Consider the following 24,111-nt stretch of genomic DNA (forward strand, 5'->3'; position numbering starts at 1 on the left):
TGCTATTAGATACGATAAGCATGTAGGTACTAACATAATTTTCAAAGGATGTGACTGAAGCTGTAACGCAAGACTATATTACATACCGTCTTGGCGTGAGCTCTTGCTCTGTAGGTATAAGCTCTGGAATCTTCTGGGTCTTGTTGGAGAAGTTGGGTGAAATCTCTCAGAGCCGCAGTCCAGTTTCTATGATCAACGAAACACTGTGTGATTAGCGCAAGATCACGGAAACAGACCACAACAATGTTTGGAAGATGATGATGACCGAAACAACTGAAATATTTCGACAATACAAAGCACGGACGATTACTAAATCGACTAAAAATGTATGGTTTAGTAACTGTCCCGGAGTTGTACTCTCTAAAAGTTCAAAAGCGAACTTTAAGTACCATAGTTTTAAAACAAAGGGCATTTTTTTAACAAACCACTAATTGAGAAATTGGGTACAAGTTTACCTAATTTGATTTCATAACCCTCCCACACAGTTTTGGTTTTCCATTGGCCGAAAACAAAGCGACAACTAGATATGTTTTTGAATCACTCACTGGTTGTTAAAACGAAAGAGTCCCATCTCGAACATGGCGTCCGTCTTTGAGGGCAAAAGCTTGGCTGCAATCTTGTAATCTTCAAGAGCCAGAATCATGTCTCCACGCTGCAGGACAGTTTCATTTAGAGAAAATGCCAGTAACTAACATGCGTTATTCCTGTTACACTTGCTGTATTTAATAAGTTAATCGGTGTCATCGGAGTAAATAGTGCCTTAACCCTTCTCTTCTTTAAAGTGACGAGCAAATAGTTTCTCCTTACAACTCCACTACGCTGTTAAGCATGCAGTTAAAGAAAATAAAGATTTTCATCAACTCGGACATTTTTTCCTGTATCGTCACAACATTGTGTAAATTCCTTTCCAGCCTCTCTCTTATTCCCACTCCAGATGGAGGGAAACACAAGAGCCCGTCTCTCTTCGCGCGCTAAAGTCTCACCAACTCAAAAAATCCCATACTGATGACGTAGCTTTAGAGAGATTCGTTTACTGTTTCTGATTGGTTGTTGCTCGGCTTGAAGGACGTCACTCAAGTGTAAGAAGTGTTAACAAGAGAGGTGTTTCTAAACATATCATTTCAATAACAATGCAAATATAAGGAGGTTACCATTTTAAACATGGCTGCTCTCTGATAGTAGGTTTCAGCATCGGCTGGGTTCAACTTAATCGCCTGAAACCAAATCACACATTATTTTGGTCAGTTTGTGTGCAGGTAGAATACTCAAATATTTTGAGATCTGAGCTAGAACAAATGTCAACGCACGGTTTTATAGCACTTCAAGAAATCCGTCATATTTCTAGGGATTAGTCTGGTAGGTGGGCGTCCTCGCGAGCGACCGTGAAGAAAAAGAATGATTTCTCTCAACCTCCGAGATTCGAGTTTCCTCCTATAAGGTGATTTTTGAGCGTGCTTACGCACTCGCCTGCTCGACTAACAGTGAGAAAACTGAAGGAATTCTTGTAGTGTACTTGATCATTGATACCTGAGAGTAATTGACAATGGCCATTGTGGCGTCATTTTCCAGACGATACAATTCTGCCCTGCAGTTAAAATCGAACATGATGTTTAATACACTCATTTGTCAACTACGATAGAGCATGTAAACACGAAATTGAATCCAAGAGCGACTCGTTCGTCAGAGAACTGTAAGTATAATCTAGGTCGTGTTTTGCAAGAAAACGATACAAACATAAGCTGTTCTTTCTACAATTCCCCAAACCTGGATCGAAAGGCTCGAGCCTGCGTACTACTGTGCTTGATAATGAAAGACAAGTCATCCAGAGCTGACTGAAAGACACAATAATAAACACCATAAGTAGAATTCTATTTGTATACTAAAGCAAATACTGCAATCTTAATGGCTGAATTATCGTACACTGTCAGCCATTAGTGTGCAGTGGTTGTTGGTCGTCTTCGAAATGGCGAAAGAAACTCTCCATGCACTGGCGGATATCTTCTGAATCTTACTGTTTGTGGACGGTATTGCACTGGAACAAGCTTGCATTTAAGGCTCAGGTAGGGAGTCTTCAAATCTCATATGGCATTACATGTAATGATATCCTCGCACATGAGGCTCCGCTGCAAGCTAGTCTGTTTACAGTCTTTAAACACTAATCGAGAGGAGGTCAGTGGACATGTTACCTTTCGATTATCCTGTAGCAGATGCAACAGATGTCTGTGCCAGTAAGCATCCAGCAGTTTAGGTTCCAGCTCAATAGACCTGGCAACAAAAGATACACCACATGAATGAAGGAAATTCCAAGAAACAATGAGTTATTCCATATAACCTCCAACGGTGTTTTGAGTTGTTGGAAGACCCGTATCCTTAATTAAGCCTTTTCAGGTTTTATTCTATTGGCTTAAAAATGCTTAAAATTGCTTCGAACTGCTACCATTAGAGAATCTACTCGTCCACGTATTCTCTGAGAGATAATCAACCATTTTTTTTCATGTAGGTGAAGTCTGCCAACTGGCCCGTCAGGCCGGCGCTCATATCCGGTTTCTGTAGCACGAAGCGACTAGGAGTATTTCTACTCCCCCCTGGTTGGGATGCTAGTCCATCGCAGGGTTACCCCCACTATTAATATGGCCGGTATCCATTCATACACCTTGGGTGGAGAGAGACACTGTGAGAGTTAAGTGTCTTATCCAAGAAAACAACACAATGCCCTCGGCCAGGGCTCAGACCTGAACCGCTCGCTCCGGAGTCGAGCGCACTAACCATGAGGCCACCGCTCCTCCAACTCGGGCTCATAATATGATTGTTGAATGCCACGGAGGAAGAAAGGGAGACAAGACCAGAACAACACGCGTGTATCAGCAAAATACTATAGATCCCTGTTACTTGTGTTTTACATGAGCTGTGAATTCATTCCCGTTCTCCTCTCACCTGTTTAAGTCATCCCACGCCCTCTTCAAATATCCGAGCTGCAGATGAAAAGAAAGCCCCATTCAAATTAGAACCACTAGGACTGTACAAATAGAACACAACTTATATAACAACGACGACCCACGTGGAACCCGACGTTTCTTAAGGCAGTAAGTGGCATCGCATTAAACAGTCAGTTCTGAAAGTCACGGAAGTTGCAACGCCATGATTACTGCGGATTTGAGCTGTATACTCTTTTTTGATACGAATATAGTTTTTCTAGCCTGCAAACGCAGACGCATTTTCGGCTGTCACTTGGTTCCGCCGAAAGGAACCAAGTGACAGCCGAAAATACGTCTGCGTTCGCAGGCTGTTGTTTTTCTGGCCTAGGCTAAAATTTATTATTTTTCTACCGATTTTAGGCTTAAAATATTCGTACGTGTGAATATTCTTAAATTATAGCATATGGCATTTATGATTTATTGACTTTGCTGGCGTTGAAGTAATTTTGAAGCCAGACTGCAGGTAATAAACCCTGTTATGACTTGTGCCTAGTTTTGCTGTTTAGAGAAAGGAAGAATTTTCACGGTTTAGTTCAAAACATATAACTGTATTGTGTTTACAAATTTTCAACACACAAAATCATACTCTTTTCAAAATCTCAGCCTCGGGTTTATTCTTAAAATATTCGTAAAATTTGGCAAATTTCAGCCTCAACATTGTTACAAAATATATTCTTATAATGAAAAAAGATCTAAAGTTGGTTATTACCTTGCGTAAGACAGCACCTCTTCGGCATAAAAAGATAGCAGTAGACTCCGGTTTCTGTGTAGTTTCGAGCAAATCGGTTAGTCGTTCAACTTCCTCTTGAAGGGCCTATAGTACAAACAAAACCAAAACAGAACATTTGTAGATTTATAAATTTGGCTCAAGATGAAAAATGTTTATAAGAGTTTTTGCCAAGATGGATAAAGTTTCACTTACGTTGTACAGCTCCCGGTCTGAGCTTCTTATCTCAGGCTCGATCACTTGGATGTCTTCTAGTATATCGTTGTCTATAACAACGGCTGTGGACTTGCTGTGTGGAAACAAAACTGCGCTCTAAGATACCTTTAATCACACGTGCTATGCTATACTAGTAACACTAAGGCTTTTCAGTTAGTCTTGAATTAACTGCTGAATATTTTACTGTATGACTGAGAAAATGTCTTTATTGTGATTGGCTGAGAGCTGGCCAATTTATCGTGAAGTTTTAATTTGCACTGCAGTGCCGCAAATTAACGCGCGCGTGCGTATATTTTTCAGTCGTACAAGTAAAACTTCTGTCACATTACACTCGTGTAAAGGCTGGTGCAATTTTGAGACAATTTTCAACTATCGCTCTTGGTGTAAATTTACTACGTCTACAGTCATGTACGATTTCCTGTGGCCGGTTTTCATGTGACGTCATCATTTTCCAAAATCAAAAATTACCAATCCTTCTGAAGTTTTGATTTCATCGCATGTAAGACCCTCTAAGAACTTGACGTTTTACTAAAGGGTTCTTCGTTTTGTAATAGAAGACGTTTGAATTTCCAAGTTTATGCGCTGCATGACATTAAAATGGCGACCCGAGAAGTCTCTCGCGTGGGTCAAAAAATGAGTTATTGCTTAAGTTTTTACTAACTGAACTGTTATTTCACAAGAAGAACACTTCTTCGAATAACGCGCGAATGAAAAACCGCACAGACCTAAATCTTGGAGGGGTTGTGTATATATCATTCATCTATCATATTCCAGATTCTTTTTAGTTTTGATGGCGTAACAGTGAAAACCAGCTATACTAATTCAGTCTTACCTTTGCGAGTGTGGTCTGGGAGAAGTCAAACTCTGCAGATCAACTAGAGCACGAATTAAAAACAGTTAACAAGTCACTTTTGACTAAGGCAATGCAAAATATTTTGACTGCCAAAACGATCCTAACTCGACGGTTCCTTAAATCTATTCTGGCTTCAGAGTTTTATGTCCGGCCAGGTGGTAACCTTAGATAGGCCACACGTTGCGTTGCGTTACGCTAAGTTGCGTTACGTTGCTTTACGTTGCGTTACGTTGCGTTACGTTGCGATGCGTATTTTTTTCCCTGGACCAACGCAACGCAACGCAACGACTTTAGGTTAATTAAAGAGGAAAGCGTCAAAGTGAAAGTTCACCAGGTGAAATATTTGGCAATAATTGTTAGAGAGTCTGATATCAACTTACATTTGATTTCAGGAATAGCAGGAGTGGGTGGATAAACTTCATCGAACCACACATACCAAGTACGCTCACGAACTTCATCAAACAGTGCTTCACCAGACCTGTAGAAAAGATTTTATTCACTTGTAGCTCACACAAAAACTGCTCCCCCCACCAACAAATAAAAAAAAAACATTTCCATGCTGCAAAATCCACAGAATACAAACAAAATGTTTTTTTTACTAACGAAAACGTTTCTAATAAGTGCGCCTACCCTGTAAACTCGTTTTTCATCATTTCGTCAAAGTCCAACAATGTTGGTTGGCTTTTTGCTTTTTCCAGGTCTGACCTGCGGAAAGCAGTTTCAAGTGAAAAATATACACGATTGGGAAATCTCGGTGCTGACAATCTATTATACTGTTGCATTCTTATTGTACCTTGTGCTGATGCTGATGCTTTCACTCCTCTGCGAAAACGTTTCTCTCTCTAAGTGTCTTATATCCGTGAACGACTTGTGTCTGCAAGACATAATTAACACTGACATGATTACATTGAGGAAATAAAGCAAATGGGAACATGGCCAATTCATCTAAGTCCCTAGTCATCCTTTTGCTTCACACATTATCAACTTTCTCACACCAGATGAACAACAGTCCTTACATTTTGAACCATAACTCTTGGTCTCCGAAACCACAAGTAGATGACAAAAACTCCCGGCTCAGAACAAGTTGGAGTAAAACCCGTGAAACTGTAACAACTTCTTTCTGTGTTTGTGCTTGTGTTTAGTTGTATTGTTTTGTCGTTATGCTTTGCAGCACAAGGGAGGTACATGTAGCGCTCGAAACATACCTTGAAATTTTCCTTGCTGGTTGATTCAAGAATTCTCTTATTGCCTGTTCTCTTTCCTAAGATAAATGAAAAGAGCTGTAGGTAAGAAGCTTCCACCAAAACAAGCAAACAAATAAACAAAGACATAAACAAAATTAATTTATAATCAATTTCGCCATTCAACGCCATGGAGAGATCAGAGTAAAGTAAGACATTTACATGTAAGTGGCCAGATGATCAACCAAAATTGTGATTAATCTTAAAATTTGCAAAAATAAAAAATGTACATACCAACTCCTTTTTTGTCTTTTTTCTTGTCTTTCTTTGAGGATGTCTCCTAATGAAATTATCGAACCAATACAGAAAAACGTTAAAACACTGTCTTGAATGTCACGCCTTGCCGATCATGTCACGTCATGTCACGTCACGACATCTTATCATCAATTCAACCCAACTTCTTTCCCTCTTTCATCTAGACTTCCACTCAAATAATAACAACTACAGTAATAACAACAGTAAAAAACAAACAAACAACATAACTTACCTACGACTTATAGGAACAGTTGTGCCTGTTTGTATTGACATGCTATCTCCAGCATCTGTCCTCCCCTCGTCAGTATCAAACTCATGTGACGTCCCCTGAAAATCTTGAGAACACGAACAGGAAGACAAATTAACAAAAACAAAATGTTATCATCATGGTAATTTTTAAATCTAGTTTTGTCAAAAAAATTAATTATACAGAACACTGTCATCTCATCAGGAATACATATGGAATAGAAATGCAAAAAGAGATAACAGACTGAAACAAACTAAAGCGTATTAACTTTGAGTTCTCTTTCATTTGCATTACTGATCAGCTCAACCATCAACTAAAAATGATCCACAAAATGATCCACAGAGAGTCTTCATGAATTATTTTAAGTTGAAAGTTTATGAGGCACGAAGCCCTTCCTTTCACAAAAAGTCATTAATTTTCTATCACGTATCATATTAACACTTGTATGATGTAAGCTGTAAACTAAATTTCACAATAACCTTGACATGACAATCTCACCCATTATGGTACTGTGTTCTGTTGGTGATGTCACAGTTGTTACTGAAAAAGGCTTTTCCTGAGTGAATATGAAACAAAGTAAGATACTAATTAAATAATAATCTTATTAAAAAAATAAAATATATATATTTAACTTTATTAGTACAGTCGAACCTCGATTATCCGTACCTCGATTATTCGGACTATTTCTTCCAGTCCCAACGAGTCCGGATAATCGAGGTTTGACTGTATACAGATATTAACTTGTCAGCTGTAAATTACAGGGTGAAATACATGTACAGGAGTGTACCTGAGAATGTTCCCTATCATCAGTTTGTTCTTTCTCCTGTTGTTTATCTTTGATTGCAGCAACCTGGTCACGTTGGTAATTCAACTGAAAAATATTAGACTTAACCATTAACATAACATAATTATATATGTCAGTGTTCCAGATAAGTGAGGGTTCTCAGGTCAAAAACCTCACAAGATCAGCAACATGTGATGACCCAACAAATTAACAGAAAATTTATAATTGATTTGGTGGAAGCAGCGGTAATTGATCCATTGGAAATCCTTTTAGACACCCTGCCTTGAAAACTGATCTGGAACCCTGCATGTATTACTGGACAATTTTATTTCTTTTCATGGGAGGCGTGGTGGCCCCATGGTTAGTGCACTCGTCTCCAGATCGAGTGGCCCGGGTTCGAGCCCTGGCCGGGGACACTGTGTTGTGTTCTTGGGCAAGACACTTTACTTCCACAGTGCCTCTCTCCACCCAGGTGTATAAATGGGTACCGGCGAACTTAATGCTGGAGGTAACCCTGCGATGGACTAGCATCCCATCCAGGGGGGAGTAGAAATACTCCTAGTCGCTTCATGCTACAGAAACCGGGATAAGCTCCGGCCTGATGGGCCACTTGGCTCGTATGCAGACTTTACCTTTTACCTTTACCTTTATTTCTTTTCACAGATATTTGTTAACATCAATATTCTGACTGGTCTTTCCAAACAACGTGAAGCAACAACTGAACAAGAAAGTATGACTGTCAATTTGACAAAAATAATTGAAGAATTCGACCCTTAATAGCTAACTTAATTCTGTAAAGGACTTTTGACTGATTACAATTAATTCATACTGTAAAACAATTTAATACATGTAACTGTACACTAATAAGCTTACAGTAACTTCAAGGTATTATCTCATTACCTCATTCATGCTGATGTCATACCCTCCAGGGACTATAAGACCCTTTTCACCAAGTGACAATGATGGATGTGACACTGACCTAAAATGGGGTCATTGCAATAGTAGTGAGGTATTGAAAAGAAGCCTTAACAGGATTGGCCAAAACTCACCATAAATAGATCTTTAAAGCTTGGGCAGTTTGTCACTCCATTTCAGACCATGTGATGATACTCTTGGGAATTTACACTTTTAAATTTTCAAATGGTCGCATGTATATGAATGAATACTTAATTATTTTTTTAGATGTGTAAAATAATATTCTCTAAAGAATATCATGTGGTCTGTAATCAGAGACGATGAACTGCCCAAGCTAAAAAGGTCTATCCAACAAAGACTAAAGGATAGGCAGGAAGGTGCGGTAGCAAAATGGTTAAGCATTCTGAGTCAAGTTGTTTAAAAACCAGTTAATGCTAACCCATGATTAAAAGTTAATCGAAGTATTAAATTTTCTTGTATAAAAATGTTTTTCCTTTCTATGTTTAGTGTGGTTTGAGATTACTCAAGCTAGAAACTGAAGGACAAACAAACAGAAATCCTCACTGAAAAGTTACAAAATCAAACTGAAATTGAAGAACCCAGTCAAGGAAGAACCAATTTGAAGAAACCGGTCAAGGACTCTGATTTGAAAGATCTGTGTTCAAATGTGTGCAACTAAATTTTCTTCTGTATCAGTCAATGGAAAAAAGACTCATGATTCCTGGAAAGTTTTTTTATTGGAGTATACCTGAAGATGGTGACACCTTCATCTTGGTCTTTCTGTGCAGCTGTACTTTCCATACCTCCATCTAGTTCAACATTGCTTTCTTCTGCATTATCTTGTTGTTTAATCTCCTGTCTTCTTTTGTCAAGCACTGACACAAATCTGGTTGGACTTGCAACTTAAAAAAAAAGTATTTAAAATTTAAACATGTGATTATTGTACACTGTTGTACATTGATCAATTGTTTATCCAACGTCATTTGTCTTGAAAGTGCATCAGAAATATAGCATGGTTCAATGCTGCAAATCTTAAAAGTTGCTATCTACACCCAAGGCAGGAAAGACATTTTGAAATCCAGTTGCCCAGTGGGCCAGTACATTTCAGTTTTCAGTTAAGTTGCCCCCACTAAAATATACTTGCCCAAAAGACACGCAGTGTTTGTGCCTTATCAACTAAATTAATCCATACTTTCAACTCATTGTTTTGCTCATTTTGCAGTCTTAAGTTTTGAAATTGTTTTTGATTAGAAATTATCACTAACAAGACTACTGAGGCTCATTTCACTTGCCAAGTGGACCACCAAATATCTATTTTCACTTGCCCAAGAACAAAATTTACTTGCCCTGGGCAATCGACTTGGGTTTTTTTCCTGCACTGGACACTGATGTGTTGTTTTTACAATCTTTGAATAGGACAGAGTGAACAGTGTTGCAAACATATCTAAATTGCACTGAATATTTTCTCAGGGTTTATGCTAACAAAAATAGATTCTGGCCTTCATGTATATACATGAACATTTTCAGAGCTTCTATTTATATTTATTGGACAAACGATATTGTCACTTCTACAATAATTTGTCAAGACACTGAACATGAGGTCAGGTCATGTTACCTTGTCCCTCTTGGCCGTCTGTCTGTGGGTCAAAACCATCCACTATGCCTCCTATATCAGTTTTTGGTCTTTGAACTTGGGTTTCAGCAACAAGCTTTCTCAGATCAGTCATGGACTCATGCATTCGACTGAGAACTCTGCAAAACAAAAAAGGAAATACATGGAACAAAGTCATGTGTGTGAGCTTGAACATCTATACATGTATGTGTACATGTACAGATACAGTATTGGGGGAGGGGGAGTAACTGGACTGAACAAAATGGTGCAAAACAGGATAGATAATGTAAACATAAAACAGTCCCAGTGTGAAGTCATGTACTATATGTGAGCTTGAACATTTATACATGGATATACAGATACAGTATGGGGGGGGGGGGGGGGGAGGGAGGTGTGGACTGAAGAAAATGGTGCATAACAGGATAGATGGTAAACGTAAAACAGCCCCACTGTGAGCTTAATTAATAGTGTTAAATCTAAATATGATTTTGAGAGTAAAGGTTGTACATGTACCAGATGGAAGAATGCCTAATCAGACAATTTTCTGTTTAGCTTCCTACCGATATATTCAAGACAACATAATGAGACTTTAAAATGGCTTCCAACAGGAAACCATATGCATCTAGAGAGAAACAAGATGAATCTTGAAAAAAACTGAGAATGATATGCTTCATGCGACAAGGTGATACGGTGTACTTGTAGTCCTTACTTTTGAGAAGTACATTGCACAGGCCATCAAAAAATACTCATTAAAATCAGGATACCTAGTTCTTAGTTAAAACCTTTCTAACCTAAATCAATAACCTTACTGTCAAGTGAGTACTGTACATACCTGTTCCTGGCCTTCAGGTCTTCGTCATCCAGGTCAGCCTCTGTTTCATCATTATCATCACTGTCTAGTCCCGTCACTGTGTGCAGTTCTGCTCCCAGGCTCTCCTGCAGCAAGGACGCACCATGGTACTCGGGATAAAGCTGCGACTTGATGGTTGCTGGGGCCAAGTTCATTTTAGGTGGAGCTGGAGTCCAGTAAAGTCTGCAACACAATGTATATATAACATCAGGGTTTCATTAACGTTTTCAGCAGGAGGGAAACTGGTTCAGCCAGGCAAAACTTTTTGAACAGAACTTCTTAATAAGAAAAAGTTTTTTCCAGATGGTCAAGCCAGGTGGGCAAAATCATCCTCACAGACAGTCAATTTGCCAGGTGTCCCACCGTTAATAAAACCCTTGTACAAAATAAAAATTACTGAACTGTAGTCCTAAGGTTCAATACATGTTTACTTCATACAAGCAATTACATGTACAAGGGCATGACCTTGAAGTATCCTCTTTTAGCTCCACTTTGACCCCAACAATGTCCAGAGATTCACCTGGTTCAGCTGAAAACTAAACCAAAAAAGACACAGCTTACAAACAATAATCATTAGCAATCTTTAGTTGTCACTTAAAATTTGAAACTAGTGAAAACTCAGTGCATGTGTCAAGTCAGTGTACAGTTTGTTCGTTATTTGATTTACAGTTAAGCCTTTCCAAAGCAGTGAATGGAAAGCCATTACGAAAAAACATAATAATTTACGTAGGATGTGGACCAAAGCATGAAAAAGAACTTGCAAACTCTTTCAATGATTAAAAATTCTTATCCTTAATTGTATGCAATTCATTTTGATGATGTTTCTTCAGGTGTCTTTTCAAAACATACTACATTGTACAGTTCATATAATCAGCAATTACATTATGAGCCTGTGTTTTGTTAATGAACAAATTGTCAACGAGGTGTAGCCTTGTTGCCTATTATCCATAGAAAACAAGAGCAAGTAATCTTATTGCTTTAGTTAAGACAAACTCAAAAGGATTACAGCACAAAATCTACATTTTTTTAGAAATTAAAAAAAATTGTAGATTAAATTGTTAAATTATTTTTGTAATTTTTTGCAATTATTGTAAACCGCATATAAAGTCAATAAGTTTCAGTTTAAGGTTACTTCCCACCTTCGCAGGTGCCCTTCGGGAAAAAAATCGTACGCGCGCCAGTTTCAATAAAACCCCAACAAACTAAATATCATAAGAAAGCTTAATAAATGTACTTTTAGAAAAAAAAAAACAATTTCAGCAATGTTTTCTTTCAGGAAGTGTCAGGAGGCAGTAAGGTGTGAAACGACCGAGGCTTCTTCTACTGAATTTATCAGGTATCGGATTCCGCAGTACGAGCAAAATGGCTGCACAGTCTTATTCACAAGGCATCAATCAATGAAAGTGTGTCGGGCTTTTTCGATATTCTGATTGGTTGTCTAGATATCCACTTCTAAAGTTGGAGTAGCTAAAAATATGCGAGACGTGTTGCATAAATGGATGCCACGGGGAAAAATGTGTTAAATATTCAAATTTCCCGACACACTTTGGTTTGTCATTATCTCTGGAATGTTCTGGCAAAGTTTCACAAAAATCCGTCAAATCTGCATACCCTATAAATTCGCTCAAAGTGGATGTATTCCTCCAAAAATCAAATGCGAGATTTTAGCTTGTAAAGGTTCGCAAACAACTCACGCCATGCCCGGAGACTATCATGCCTAATAAAACCGCAAACCAATGGAACAACAGGACCTCCTAGTGCCTATGACAATAGAGCAAGATTTCCTGGGAAAAGCATCACATTACAACATGTTTTTTTAATCTCGCTCAGTGGAGTTCAATTCAGGACGACAATGTTATATAATGGGCAAAGACACCAAAGGCAAAGGCAAAGGCAAAACCCGCGCCAAAAAGGTTAAAGGCAGAAAATGTGCCGCTGAAAAACAAGACGTTAAGGAATCGACGCACAGCTTAAGAAATACCCTTATTGCTGAAAGGAGTTCCCTTGGGTAGGTTTCATTTTCTTCATCACTTCCGCCAGATTCCAACGAAGAATCTTGTTTGCAGCCTGCACTGACGTTAACTTTGATTTTTAAGCTACTTGCTCCAAGGATATTCGAACTCTCCGGATCTTCAGCAGACACCGACATTGTCGAAGGCATTTGGCCCAACCAAGGGCCTTTGTCGCTTTCAGCAAGGTTTTTTTTTCTTTCCTTGACAATATGGAGCTTTTTCTCTCTTCTTTGGGCCGGTTTTTTTCGTTTTCTTTACCCAAGGCCTTTTTTCTGCTTTTGATTTTTCCATAGGAGTTAGCGTAAAGAGCTTCCACGTGGGAATTTTTGTCAAGTGCGTGATGTAAATAAAAATATGGAAATGACATGAAATACGAACGATGAGTGTTTGCCGCGAAAATTTCCCCAGGGTTCTCGCCTGTTGGCAAGATTGTGACACCTTCCTAGTTTATTAACTTTATTTGAAAATATGTTTTTTCTAAATAACTCGGCCACTTTTTGAGATTTTTAATGTTTTTCTTTTGGAAACACTAGATAAAATGACGAACTAAAATTTTGTCAAATAAAAGAAAAAACGATTTTTTTGGCCTCTGAAGGTGGGAAGTAACCTTAAAGAGCAACAAGCACGTGATCATTGTCTATCAGCAAAATAATAGGAAACAATGAGAGAACCAATCAGATTTGTGAATTTCCAATAGAACACAGCTTAGTGGCTACCAATATTAATCTTAGATACTGATTCTGTACAAACTGTGCAATCATATTCCTTCAACCCACCAGGCTATCAGAAGCCTTCTTGAGCCTGTTCAGTGTCTCGTCTGAATCTCCAGCCACTAACGCTTCCATGAGAATCTTCTGAGCCACAACTGACCAGCGTCTCTCTTCACTTTTCCCAGCCAGCTTGACTGTAGGCTTGTCATCTTCAATCACTCCTTCCTCTGTTTCATTCACTTCAGGCACTTCTTCCAAACTCTGTTTATACATTACAAGACAACATTAAGAATATAAAAAATCAAAGGTTAAGTATACATGTACATGTATGTAGACATATGGGGTCATAATCTATGATAAGGTTAAGCACATGTAAGTGTAGCCATGGGCCAGTGGTTCACATTGCTGGAGATTACATGCAGTACCACTCTGAGATAAGCGAACCATAAAATGCATTTTAAACTCGTCGACAAAAAGAATTCAACTTGTTGTCCCTTTTCACCAACCCATCAAATTTTGTAAACTCAGTTTTCATCAATACATTTGCCTAAGTTTGTTATTTGTTTTACTTTTACTACATACCAATGCAAATGCCAACATGTTAAAAAGCATTTTAGTTCTAAATATAAATGATTTTAATCAAGTTTAGAACATGTTTGATGGTTCTCTGAGTGGTACTGTAAGAGTATTGCTACATTTATCTTCTTAATGGGGACCTTTTAGTGATACAATGTAGGTTTCTCTTACAGTTAAATTAATGTTAGTACCCATTAGTGTATACCTGGGTGGAGCTAGGGAGTAAAAAACTAGACAAAAACAGTTTACCCTAGCTACATACATGTATGGTTTAAACCTGTCCCTCTCAAGTGATCTTTCAACTGTTTTATACACTGTACCATTAAGATGTCATTCTTCCCACATATATATAAGCATACATGCACTATAAGTTGAGTTACATCATAATCTTCAAACAAAGTCCATTTAATTAAATGTATTTTACTGTCGAAAAAGTATGTACCTTGAAGTCAACATCTGGACCTTGCTTCCCTGTGACCTGGAAAAATTTATCCCGTGTATGTTCATCTCTTGTGAGCTTGCAAAGATGGGGAGGAAGCTCTACTCTGGAGGGCATGGTGCAGAAGTGATGAATGTTGTGAGTCTTGACTGGCTATGGAAGGAAATGAAACATTGATCAAGAGTTAATTCTTGCTTAACAGCCTACCCTTAATACATGAATCTGTAAGTCAATTAAAACTGCAGTAATGTTGTACATATAATTTCATACATGCATACTGAGTTGTTCTTTTCAATTAGTCTCCTAATACAAGCCTACAATGTACACTTTGTTTCTTCGTCAAGATATTCACTCAATTTACTCATTCAGTTTTGTACATAGTTACCAAAATTTAAAAAAATGATACACTTCAATATTGTAATATAATGGCTCATAAACCATGATGGCTCCAATGAAAACTCTTGAATTGCATTATCTAATGATCCAGTTTTTAGTAATGTGATATATACCTTCTTCTCTTTTTCTGTTTCCTTTACTTCCCATGAATCCAGAAACATGACACTCGCCTCCCGATCCTGTTTGACATCAATCCACTGTTTGTTTGACTCTTGAAGTGGAAATCCTGTACTGCTTACAGGAGCAGTAGACTGTTTAGAAGCTATCTCCACCTGCTGGCCTTTTATGCTGATGATGTCTTCTGGAACCACTTCCGATGGCAACAAAAGGCACTGTACAGATGTGAGTAACACTGAATTACAAAACTAAAAAGAAATAGTTTCATTCTCTACATGTACATTACAAATCTCTTGTGGGCCTGGTTGCTCAACAGTGGACAACTGATGATTTATGATTAGTGATTTATAATGCTGTGGATGGCTTTATCCAATACTTTGAAAAACTGGGCCATCCAGGTGTTCAGAGAAAGTCAGTTGAGCTGCATTTCTGGTTGTATAATGCATGCATGAGAAATTAACTTCATCTCGTTACAAGTACATAGAAACCTCTCAAATAATCATTCAATTTTAGAGGGGTTTTTTGCGAAAAAAATTTCAGTCCATCACACAGCCTAAATGAAAGAAAGTGTCATTTTTTTAGTTTCGCCATTAACCTCTTTGGAGAAAATAATGGATCCATGCAATTCTATGTGACGAAAGAAAGGAGCTTGCAATCACAATGGGAATTAAAGTTTGTTCTACCTGTATTGTTACATGTAGTAGTAGCATTAAAAATGAACATGCACATGTATGTAAAGCTAAGTACCTCCATAGCCTGTTCATTTGTCATCATGGTCTTTTGACTCGCAAGCCCTTGTCTTGTTGAAAGTGTAACAGACTGAGATGCTGCAAAGAGTGACACAGAAGATTATTAAGACCATACATGTTAATTTCATAATATTATCAGACTGATTAATAGCCAAGTGTAATAAAAGGCACTTTCCATTCCACCAAAAATTCTGGAACTTTTGAAATGGGGGCAAAGAGGAGCCAGCAAAAATTGCCATCGACTTCAAGATCTGTCACCTACTTTGCTTGCTATTCACCTGATTTTTTAGAACTTCACGACAAAAGCAGTCACCTACATGTAAACAAGTGCTAGTGACTGCATTTAACTTTGTGAGAACCCTGAAATGGTATGCAAATCTCTTCAAGAAAAACTTGTTGATGAGAATTGAGGAATTTCTGAGGAGCAGACAGAAAGAAATTTTCAAGAATTAATTTTGGTTATAGCTGTACTCTGTGAGGTCATTCTGTTTTCCAGAAATTCCAGAAAATGCTGGAGATTTTCAGAAATTAAAACTGGAATTTTTGGTCAAAATATGGAAAAACACCCTTGATGAAGCAAATGTTAGAGTACAGGTAGTATTGTTCATGTACCTAAAAGATATCAGATCTCTGTCTAATGGTAGTCTGGCAATTAATTATTTTGAACAAACCTAGCATATCTCTGTCAGTCATTTCACTCTTCCTAGTTTCTGTTCCTTTGCCAGTCTGCGGCAGTTCTTCTGCTGTTTGTGGTTTAACACTGACGTCACCAGAAGCACCCATCTCACTGTTCATTGTAATTGCTTTGTCTTTCTTTGGGCTTGTGTCCAGACTTTCCTTATCACCAACAGAAGCTTTACCTCCTTCATCACTCTGCAATGTAGCCTTTCTAATGACAGCAGGAGTTTTGGACACATAGGGACTAGTGGACATTTGCTTCAGGTCAAGAGGAGACAGCCCACGAAATGCTCCCTGAATAGAGAAGTCTCCACTGCCATGCCCTGCCATAGCCCAAAGTAACAAACTTTCTTTTGATGGAGATAATGCAGCTGCTGCCACCTCTTGTTGCCTCTTAGCTTCGTTCTCAGCTTCCTCAGTTGCTCTGATCAAGTTCAGTATACCTGCCTCAGGCATGCTGATTCTTCTTGTCAATTCAAGAATCTCAGAGTGGATCCTGTTTATTGGGGAGTCTTCTTCCCCTTCTGTTCCCTCTGTCTTTGCATCTTCCACATCATGTGTAGAAAAAGATGTTTTAACTACACTAACTTCAAAATCTTTTGCAGTATTTTCTTCTTGCTGCACTTCCTTAGTTCCTGCATTAGTATCTTCTTGAACTACTCCACTGCTTTCATATTGAACTGGAATTTCCACATCGTCCAACTCATCACCTATAACAGCATCATCTTGCATATTCATGCCGTCATCATAACTTTGATTAACTGCTAATCCTTCATCTTCTCCATCCACATCCACTTCATTCTCAGCAAGGTTAAGAATGCCACCATCCTCATCCAATAAAGTGGGTGTGGTTGGGTGGAAGATTTCTTCACTCCTGCAGACATCAAAGTACAATATTGAACAGTTGAATTGCCCATCATGGAGACCACCTTTTGAACAGGGCACAAAGAAAACTGATTTTCAAGCTAGCCCTTTTTGCAAGGTGTCACTGTGATGAACTACACGTACCCAAAAATCTTTCTCACTTGCCCCCCAAACATTTTAGTAATCTGTTAAGTGTACATGTACTTCTGTAAATTATTCGGTTGTCCTAAAAAACTTCACTTGCCAATCAGGCAAGCAAAGGACAAAACCCACAAACCTGAGTGCACAATCTGCTAGCCCTGGGCTATCAGACACAACTTTCTTTGCGCACAGCTTTTAGTAACATGACATGAATTGTTTTTAATTAGTCAAAATAAAATGCATGATTAAGCATATACATGCAGCACTCAAAATCACCACTTTCCTTGAATCTCTTGCATTTAATGCACTGTTGTATATGATCTTCTCAAACTCTCTAATAATTCATCAAGTTAAAACAAAGAAAATCACAACCATGAAGGAAGTTTGGATACCTGGTCTTAATAAGCATATATTTTGACGATTTTACTTCTCTGTTTACTCCTTAGTTTTTGTTTTGATTGAGAAGATATATCAAATACTCGAGACAGTGTTTCATTGGCTATCCAGACACCTTGAATTTCGTCAAAAATACTCCGCCGCGCATTGTATTTTCAACTCTCTTCTCAGTGTTTGGATATCCCGATGAAACACTGTCTCTTGTGTTTGATATATTACTTCAGACATATCCTTTAACTTGAAGAATGGCGTAACCACTTTGCAACAGTGCTTAACAGGGATCCACCTGTAGATCCCCCCGAGCTACAATTAAACCACCAATTATCGATCAACACTGGCAACATCACGAACGAAGAGATTAAACGGGCACTGACAAGACTAAAGAACAGAAAAGCTGTGGGATCAGATAACATTCCACCAGAAGCCTTAAAGGCAGGCGGACAAACGTCCATCAATATACTATATGATCTGTTCAATACTATCTGGACAACTGAAGAGATTCCGGAAGACTGGCTAGATGGACTACTAGTAAAACTGCCAAAAAAGGGAGACACTAGCTATTGCAAAAATTGGAGAGGAATCACTCTGCTGTCCATCCCCAGTAAAGTGCTTAGCAGTATTATGCTTGAAAGAATGAAGGCGCATGTAGATGGAAGACTGCGTGAAGAACAGGTTGGATTTAGAAATGGAAGGTCCTGCGCAGACCAAATTGCGACCCTTCACATTATTATTGAACAGTCCATCGAGTTTCAAACATCTCTGTATCTGAACTTTGTAGACTTCGAAAAAGCTTTTCATAGCATTGACCACCAAGTGCTATGGGCACTGCTTCGACACTATGGGCTACCAGAGAAATTCATCAGAATGATTCAACTTTTCTACAAAATTTCAGATGCCAAATAATCCATGGGGGAACCCTTACAGAGCCATTTAGAGAGACAACAGGCGTAAGACAGGGCTGCTTACTGTCCCCTCTGCTATTCTTAGTGGTTTTAGACTGGGTGACTAAAACAGCATTCAACAGACCAAGGGGAATTCAGTGGAAGATGATCCAGAGACTAGAGGACCTAGACTTTGCTGACGACATCTGCATGTTATCGCATAGACTTCAGGATGCCAACAATCAAATGGAATGACTGAACACCACAGCACAAAGAGTAGGCCTGGTAAAACTAAAGTGATGTGAATCAATACCATTCAACTAGGAGAGGTTTGTCTCGATCAGTCATACATTGCAGAGGTTGAAGAGTTTACCTACCTCGGTAGCATGATGAATAAGACTGGAGGAACAGATGAAGACATAGCAGCAAGAAGAAAGAAAGCACAGCAAGCTTTTGCCATGCTTACACCAGTCTGGAGAAGCAAAGACCTGCACACAGCTACCAAAATTAGAATTTTCAACACCAATGTTAAGGCAGTTTTACTGTACAGTTCAGAGACATGGCGAGTGACGACAGCTTCTACAAAGCAAGTACAAACATTCATCAACAAGTTTCTGAGGAGAATTCTGAGAGTATATTGGCCTGAGGTGATTTCCAACAAAGATTTATGGATAAGAACTGGACAAGAGCCTATTGTTACCACCATAAAGAGAAGACGCTGGAAATGGATTGGTCATACACTAAGGAAGGGTGAGAGAAACATAGCGCGCCATGTGATGGATTGGAATCCCCAAGGAACACGGAAATGTGGCAGACCCAGAATTACATGGTGCAGAAGCATACAGAAGGACCTGAGGGAGAACAACATGACCTGGTGCGAAGCCAAAAGAGCAGCTCAGGACCAACAGAAATGGATAGCAATTGTGGACACCCTATGTCCCCCATGGGACAAAGAGGACTAGATGATCCTATAGTTTTATGATCGCAGGCTCGCTGAGGACGAAAGCTAAAGGAATCTGCGTGCATATTTTATGGCATCAACATGAGCACAGAAAGCGAAACTGACAGTGAATTTTCTCACATTTCCTGCAGCACTGCCTGTTTTGTGCTTAGACTCACAAGAATTGAAATGCTTGTCACAATGTACATGTGAGTACCTAGCTTAAGGTTACAGTATACCTTCAGATCGGCAATTTTCTTCAAATTTCGATTTTTGGTTCAAAGTAATGGTCGAAGAGTAATCTCTAATTTCTGAAAACAAAATTGAAAAAAACTCAATATTGGCGGAGAAATGGAGGTTTTACGTTACGGCCGGAAGTAAAAGTTCCCTCTTGATTGACAGCCCTATAACGTGTACGCAATCAACCGAGACTACTTTCGCGGGAATATATGGATACCACGAATTGGCTGGCTACTCAGATCCAAGCATTTTTTGTATTAGATGTAATTCTATTAAGTTATAAGTAAACATGGACCACGGAAAACTCTGTTTACCAGTTCGAAAAAGCGAAGAACGAATGAAAACACATCAATGAGTGAAGAAGCGAAAGTTGGCCTCGCGGATGAAGCTGTAGCTATTGTATCAAGCGGGCAAAAAGATCGAGTCAAGAGTAGAGAAAGATTCTGTAAAAGTTTGGGAACTCGACAGCTATAACAGCGACGTGTACATTGACTCTTTTGTTGAGTCCGATACCGATGAATCGCCCAACTCATTGAGATCCACTGGAATATTATCCATGCACATTTGCTCCACCACGCTTTCTTTTGTTCAGTTTGTTCTCGTCGCTCAGCCACTCTAGCGTTCGTATCCTTTTTCGTCTTCCCCATTTTGCCAGACCAGCTTCAAGAAAAACCGAGCTACAGAAAAATTATCTCTCCGCCTTGAGCGCATTGCGAAACACAAGGGTTTTTTCGAGATTCACGCGTAAATTTCACCGCGAGTTAATGGTAGTAAATTTTCCAAGCGCTGATTGGCTCAGTGATCTGAGAACCCAGTTGAAGGCGTTTGTGGGCGGAGTTTGTTTGCAAAGCAAGAGATTTTTCTTAGCGCTGTTTTCTCGAATAAATTTTTTCGCTTGAAGCAGACACTTTAAAGAGTTACAAATCAAAGGGGATTTGTTTGATTGCCCTCAAATTTGAACAGTAGCTAGATTAACATATAAAAACCAAAAACGTGTCTGCGAATTGTTTATTTCGAAATATTTTTTCTCCGAGAGCAATTTTTGTACGATCACTTCACATTTTTTAAATCCTATTTTGAAAATGTTCTGTAACTTTTTACTGCAATTGAATATGGCAAAACGCAGACACGCTTTTTTAGCGCTTTTTGTCCTGAAACCGAGGAAAAAAATAAATTGGCGAAAAACAAAATTCGCTTTGACTTGTAGCTTCCAAAAGGTGATTAGGACGCTCGCATTTAGTGGCCGTGAAAAAATCGGCACTTCATTTTATTTCAAAATTTTTGGTACGGTTTGATAGCCAGCTCTATAAGCTTTAATTTGATATAGGGGTTTAGGTATCTACAGCTTAAACCGGACGCGCTACATCGCTTGGACGTGAGACACCCCTGAAGGTATACGGTAACCTTAAGTGGAAATGCCCCAGAGACAGCAAGCATTCTCAAGATGATACAACCTACTTATAAACAGAAAGGCAAGAGGCTGATGATCTAGGGATCACCTCATGCAGAAATTGATCTAAGTCTACTATGCAATTTAGCAAATGTAAGAGAGAGATTTGAACCCTCTACACGTAGGTAAAATAAACAGTTTCAAATATTAAACATACTTAACAGAAGAAGCTCGACTCTTGACTGATCCTTGTTGTGAGGCCCTGGAGCTTGGTCTCTGTTTGGGCACTGGTCGATGTGCAAACTGCACAGCTACAGCAGTACTTTGAGAGCCAATTATAGCTGGCTTCTTAACCGGAACGTCCTCAGGCTGAGGGGATGTTCGTGAAGTGCTGGGACTTCTTGAGTGTGCTGACCGTGGTTTTGCTGCTGATTTCTTGAGAAAAACAAATCCATACAGACTTACAAATCCACTTATCTACTTACTCTGACAGCTTTGCTCATTTCATATCATTAATGAAGTTACAAAAACTTCTTAGAAAATAACTCAGATTACATAAAATTAATTTGTAATGGATAATTATGTAAAGTATGAATTCTGACTAATTCTAGGTGGAGGTGGCGTGGCCTAGTGGTTAAGGTGCTGGATTTGTAATCCCAAGTTCAAATCCTACTCCCTGCCACTAGATCAATTTGTGTTTGGTGGTCCCAGATTCAACTCCTCCACACTTTGTAAATAGCCAACTGGTCAGCCTCTCACTAGCTGGGGTTTTTAACAAGTTTCTGTTTAATTTCCAATATTTGTTTGCTTATTTCAGTGTCCTCGATTAGTACAGTAGTGCTACACACTTCAACACTTAAATTAAGTGATTTATTATTTTTTTTTTAATTCTAGTGAACACTTGGCAGATTACTGATAATTTTACAATGTACATGTATATGTAAACATTTCCTTTCAATTCACTGAGCAAGTTTCTAGACTAAATTAACGTAAGTCTCAGTTTATAGGTGATATTTTTCTGATTATTTTTTGAAGGCAAGCAGATATGACAGAAATGCCGCATAATGAGCATGTGACAAGGATAGGGTAAAATCTGGCAAGCAAGACAAACTGAAAATTTCAGTGTTACAGGGAGCAAGAGACAAGTATATTGTACATATGTACAATTGGAGCAAGATGAGTATAATTGTGTGATCCATTTTAACTCTACTAAATTATCTGCCTGGATAGAGGCAAAAATAATTCTCTGTTACTGGTCACCAAAATCTCCTGCATATGAAGAAATGCACTTAAAATACATTTTCACTTCTTTTGGCTGATTTTATATGTTTTTGGCAGGGGGTGGGGTATGCGGAGAAGGTTTGGATCTTTGACATATTTAGTGGTTGAATTGGTGGAGTTCTAATTTTAACAACATTCTTGGAGGGTTGAGAAGGTGCAAATTATTGGCAACTCCTGGATTTCAATTTTTTTCAATATTATGTGTTGTGAAATGTTGCTAACTATTTGTAATTCTCCCTTGTCTCATGTCATAAAATTAAGGAAAATAACAATCAAATTGGTTGAGAAAATTTCACACACATACTATCTACTTAAGCTTAGGTACACATGTACAACTATAAAATTTGTTTATGATAATAAATATTTACCTTATCTTTTTGCTTCGCTGTCGAACTATTTTCTTCTCCAAGTCCTTTCCCATACATTACAACATTCAACTCCACTTTTGAACGGATAGAAGCCACGCCAGTCGATCGAGAAATCATGTCCGAAGTCTTGCGATCAACACCATCCGAGCCTTGCAGGTCAGCTTCTTGAGCTGTTTTTGTGACAATCTCAGAGTCTGGTGTTATTGTTCTTAACTCTGAACCTAGATCGATGGATGGGCTTGGTGGAGGGATTTCTCCGTCCGAATCATTATTTTCTGCATCGATATTCTTGGTCGTTTTTCGTTTGCTTTTCGTAGTTTTCTTCGCTGGCTGGCGTTTTGTAGGTTGGCTTCTCTGCGCCAGTGAAGTTTTTGAGCTGCTTTCAAGCAGCTTCGACTTTTCATCGCTATTCAAGCCAAAAAATTCACTCTTTGATTGTCTAGTTAGGTTCTGAAGCTCTTGCTTTATACGCAGTTCCTCTCTCTTAAATGATTTTCCCCCAAATGACATCTTTAGTATCTCACTGTTGAAGCTGCTGTGGTCGACGCTTTTGTTGTTTGCATACTGTAGTTTTTGACGCTGAATTCTTCATCTTCTACCACCATATTAAGGCCAAAGTTAAAACCGTGTGCATTAGCTTGCCATAGTCAAATTGTCGTCAGAGCTTGTTCATTCTGCAGGTCACGACGATGGAGAAACTTTCGACTTTGGATCGGAGAAATGCGTGGTTCAGACGCCATCTTTGTTTAGATCTTGTTGCCTTGGACCCAGTTCCTCGAAAACTTACGAGCGGCGGTCTTCAATAACCCCACTAGGGGAGAGGATTGGAGGGGACAGGGTAAAATTTCTTCTTCCCGCTTTTCTAAGAAATCCTGAACCGAAATCGAAAGTAAAGGGAGATTTCACATACCCTTCCTTCTTTTCTAGGAAAACGCTGAGGCAATATCAAAAGGTCAACTGTTTAGTAGCGTGACAAAAGAAAACCACGTCATTGCGTAAAAATTGCTAAGACAGGCCATTTCTTCGACAACTTCGTAGAGGACAGAGGCACTAAAAGCCACCTGTGTTGGTAAGTACTGAAATGGTAGCATTTACAGGGAAAATTTGTAATTCTTACAAGTTAACTTCACGGTTTAGTTTATATCAATCGTATTAGCCAGTGTTAATCTTCAAGATAAGGTGGAGTTGCCTTGCCAAAGTTTTGAACAGCTATGTTAAATGTTTACATTATAGCAGTAAGATGCTAAGAGGGAACTTC

At 38.8% G+C, this 24,111-nt stretch overlaps 1 protein-coding gene across 2 annotated transcripts in view; it reads right to left on the reverse strand.

The window, feature by feature from the left end:
- The window catches only part of LOC145489595 (uncharacterized), a 38,478-nt gene extending 14,569 nt beyond the window's left edge, over positions 1-23,909 (reverse strand). Inside the window, exons 1-30 of one of the 2 annotated variants that reach the window (XM_081468580.1) lie at positions 22,854-23,909; positions 21,422-21,639; positions 16,346-17,226; positions 15,673-15,752; positions 14,979-15,140; positions 14,416-14,565; positions 13,464-13,658; positions 11,141-11,211; positions 10,658-10,858; positions 9,829-9,965; positions 8,962-9,115; positions 8,199-8,277; positions 7,302-7,385; positions 7,013-7,070; positions 6,500-6,602; positions 6,247-6,292; positions 5,977-6,032; positions 5,565-5,645; positions 5,402-5,476; positions 5,152-5,249; positions 4,751-4,793; positions 3,898-3,991; positions 3,685-3,789; positions 2,935-2,972; positions 2,187-2,265; positions 1,765-1,832; positions 1,528-1,585; positions 1,152-1,214; positions 546-652; positions 87-186 (exon numbers count right to left, since the gene is read on the reverse strand). In XM_081468580.1, the coding sequence (XP_081324706.1) occupies positions 87-186; positions 546-652; positions 1,152-1,214; positions 1,528-1,585; positions 1,765-1,832; positions 2,187-2,265; positions 2,935-2,972; positions 3,685-3,789; positions 3,898-3,991; positions 4,751-4,793; positions 5,152-5,249; positions 5,402-5,476; positions 5,565-5,645; positions 5,977-6,032; positions 6,247-6,292; positions 6,500-6,602; positions 7,013-7,070; positions 7,302-7,385; positions 8,199-8,277; positions 8,962-9,115; positions 9,829-9,965; positions 10,658-10,858; positions 11,141-11,211; positions 13,464-13,658; positions 14,416-14,565; positions 14,979-15,140; positions 15,673-15,752; positions 16,346-17,226; positions 21,422-21,639; positions 22,854-23,363 (4,194 nt within the window). In that variant the 5' untranslated portion in view covers positions 23,364-23,909. Of the gene's footprint in view, positions 1-86; positions 187-545; positions 653-1,151; positions 1,215-1,527; positions 1,586-1,764; positions 1,833-2,186; positions 2,266-2,934; positions 2,973-3,684; positions 3,790-3,897; positions 3,992-4,750; positions 4,794-5,151; positions 5,250-5,401; positions 5,477-5,564; positions 5,646-5,976; positions 6,033-6,246; positions 6,293-6,499; positions 6,603-7,012; positions 7,071-7,301; positions 7,386-8,198; positions 8,278-8,961; positions 9,116-9,828; positions 9,966-10,657; positions 10,859-11,140; positions 11,212-13,463; positions 13,659-14,415; positions 14,566-14,921; positions 15,141-15,672; positions 15,753-16,345; positions 17,227-21,421; positions 21,640-22,853 lie in introns of both variants that reach the window. The other variant, XM_081468579.1, reaches the window with a different exon arrangement.
- Positions 23,910-24,111: the final 202 nt, after the last annotated feature.

This window comes from Orbicella franksi, chromosome 6 (genome assembly GCF_964199315.1).
Source record: "Orbicella franksi chromosome 6, jaOrbFran1.1, whole genome shotgun sequence".
Classification (NCBI taxonomy): Eukaryota; Metazoa; Cnidaria; class Anthozoa; order Scleractinia; family Merulinidae; genus Orbicella; species Orbicella franksi.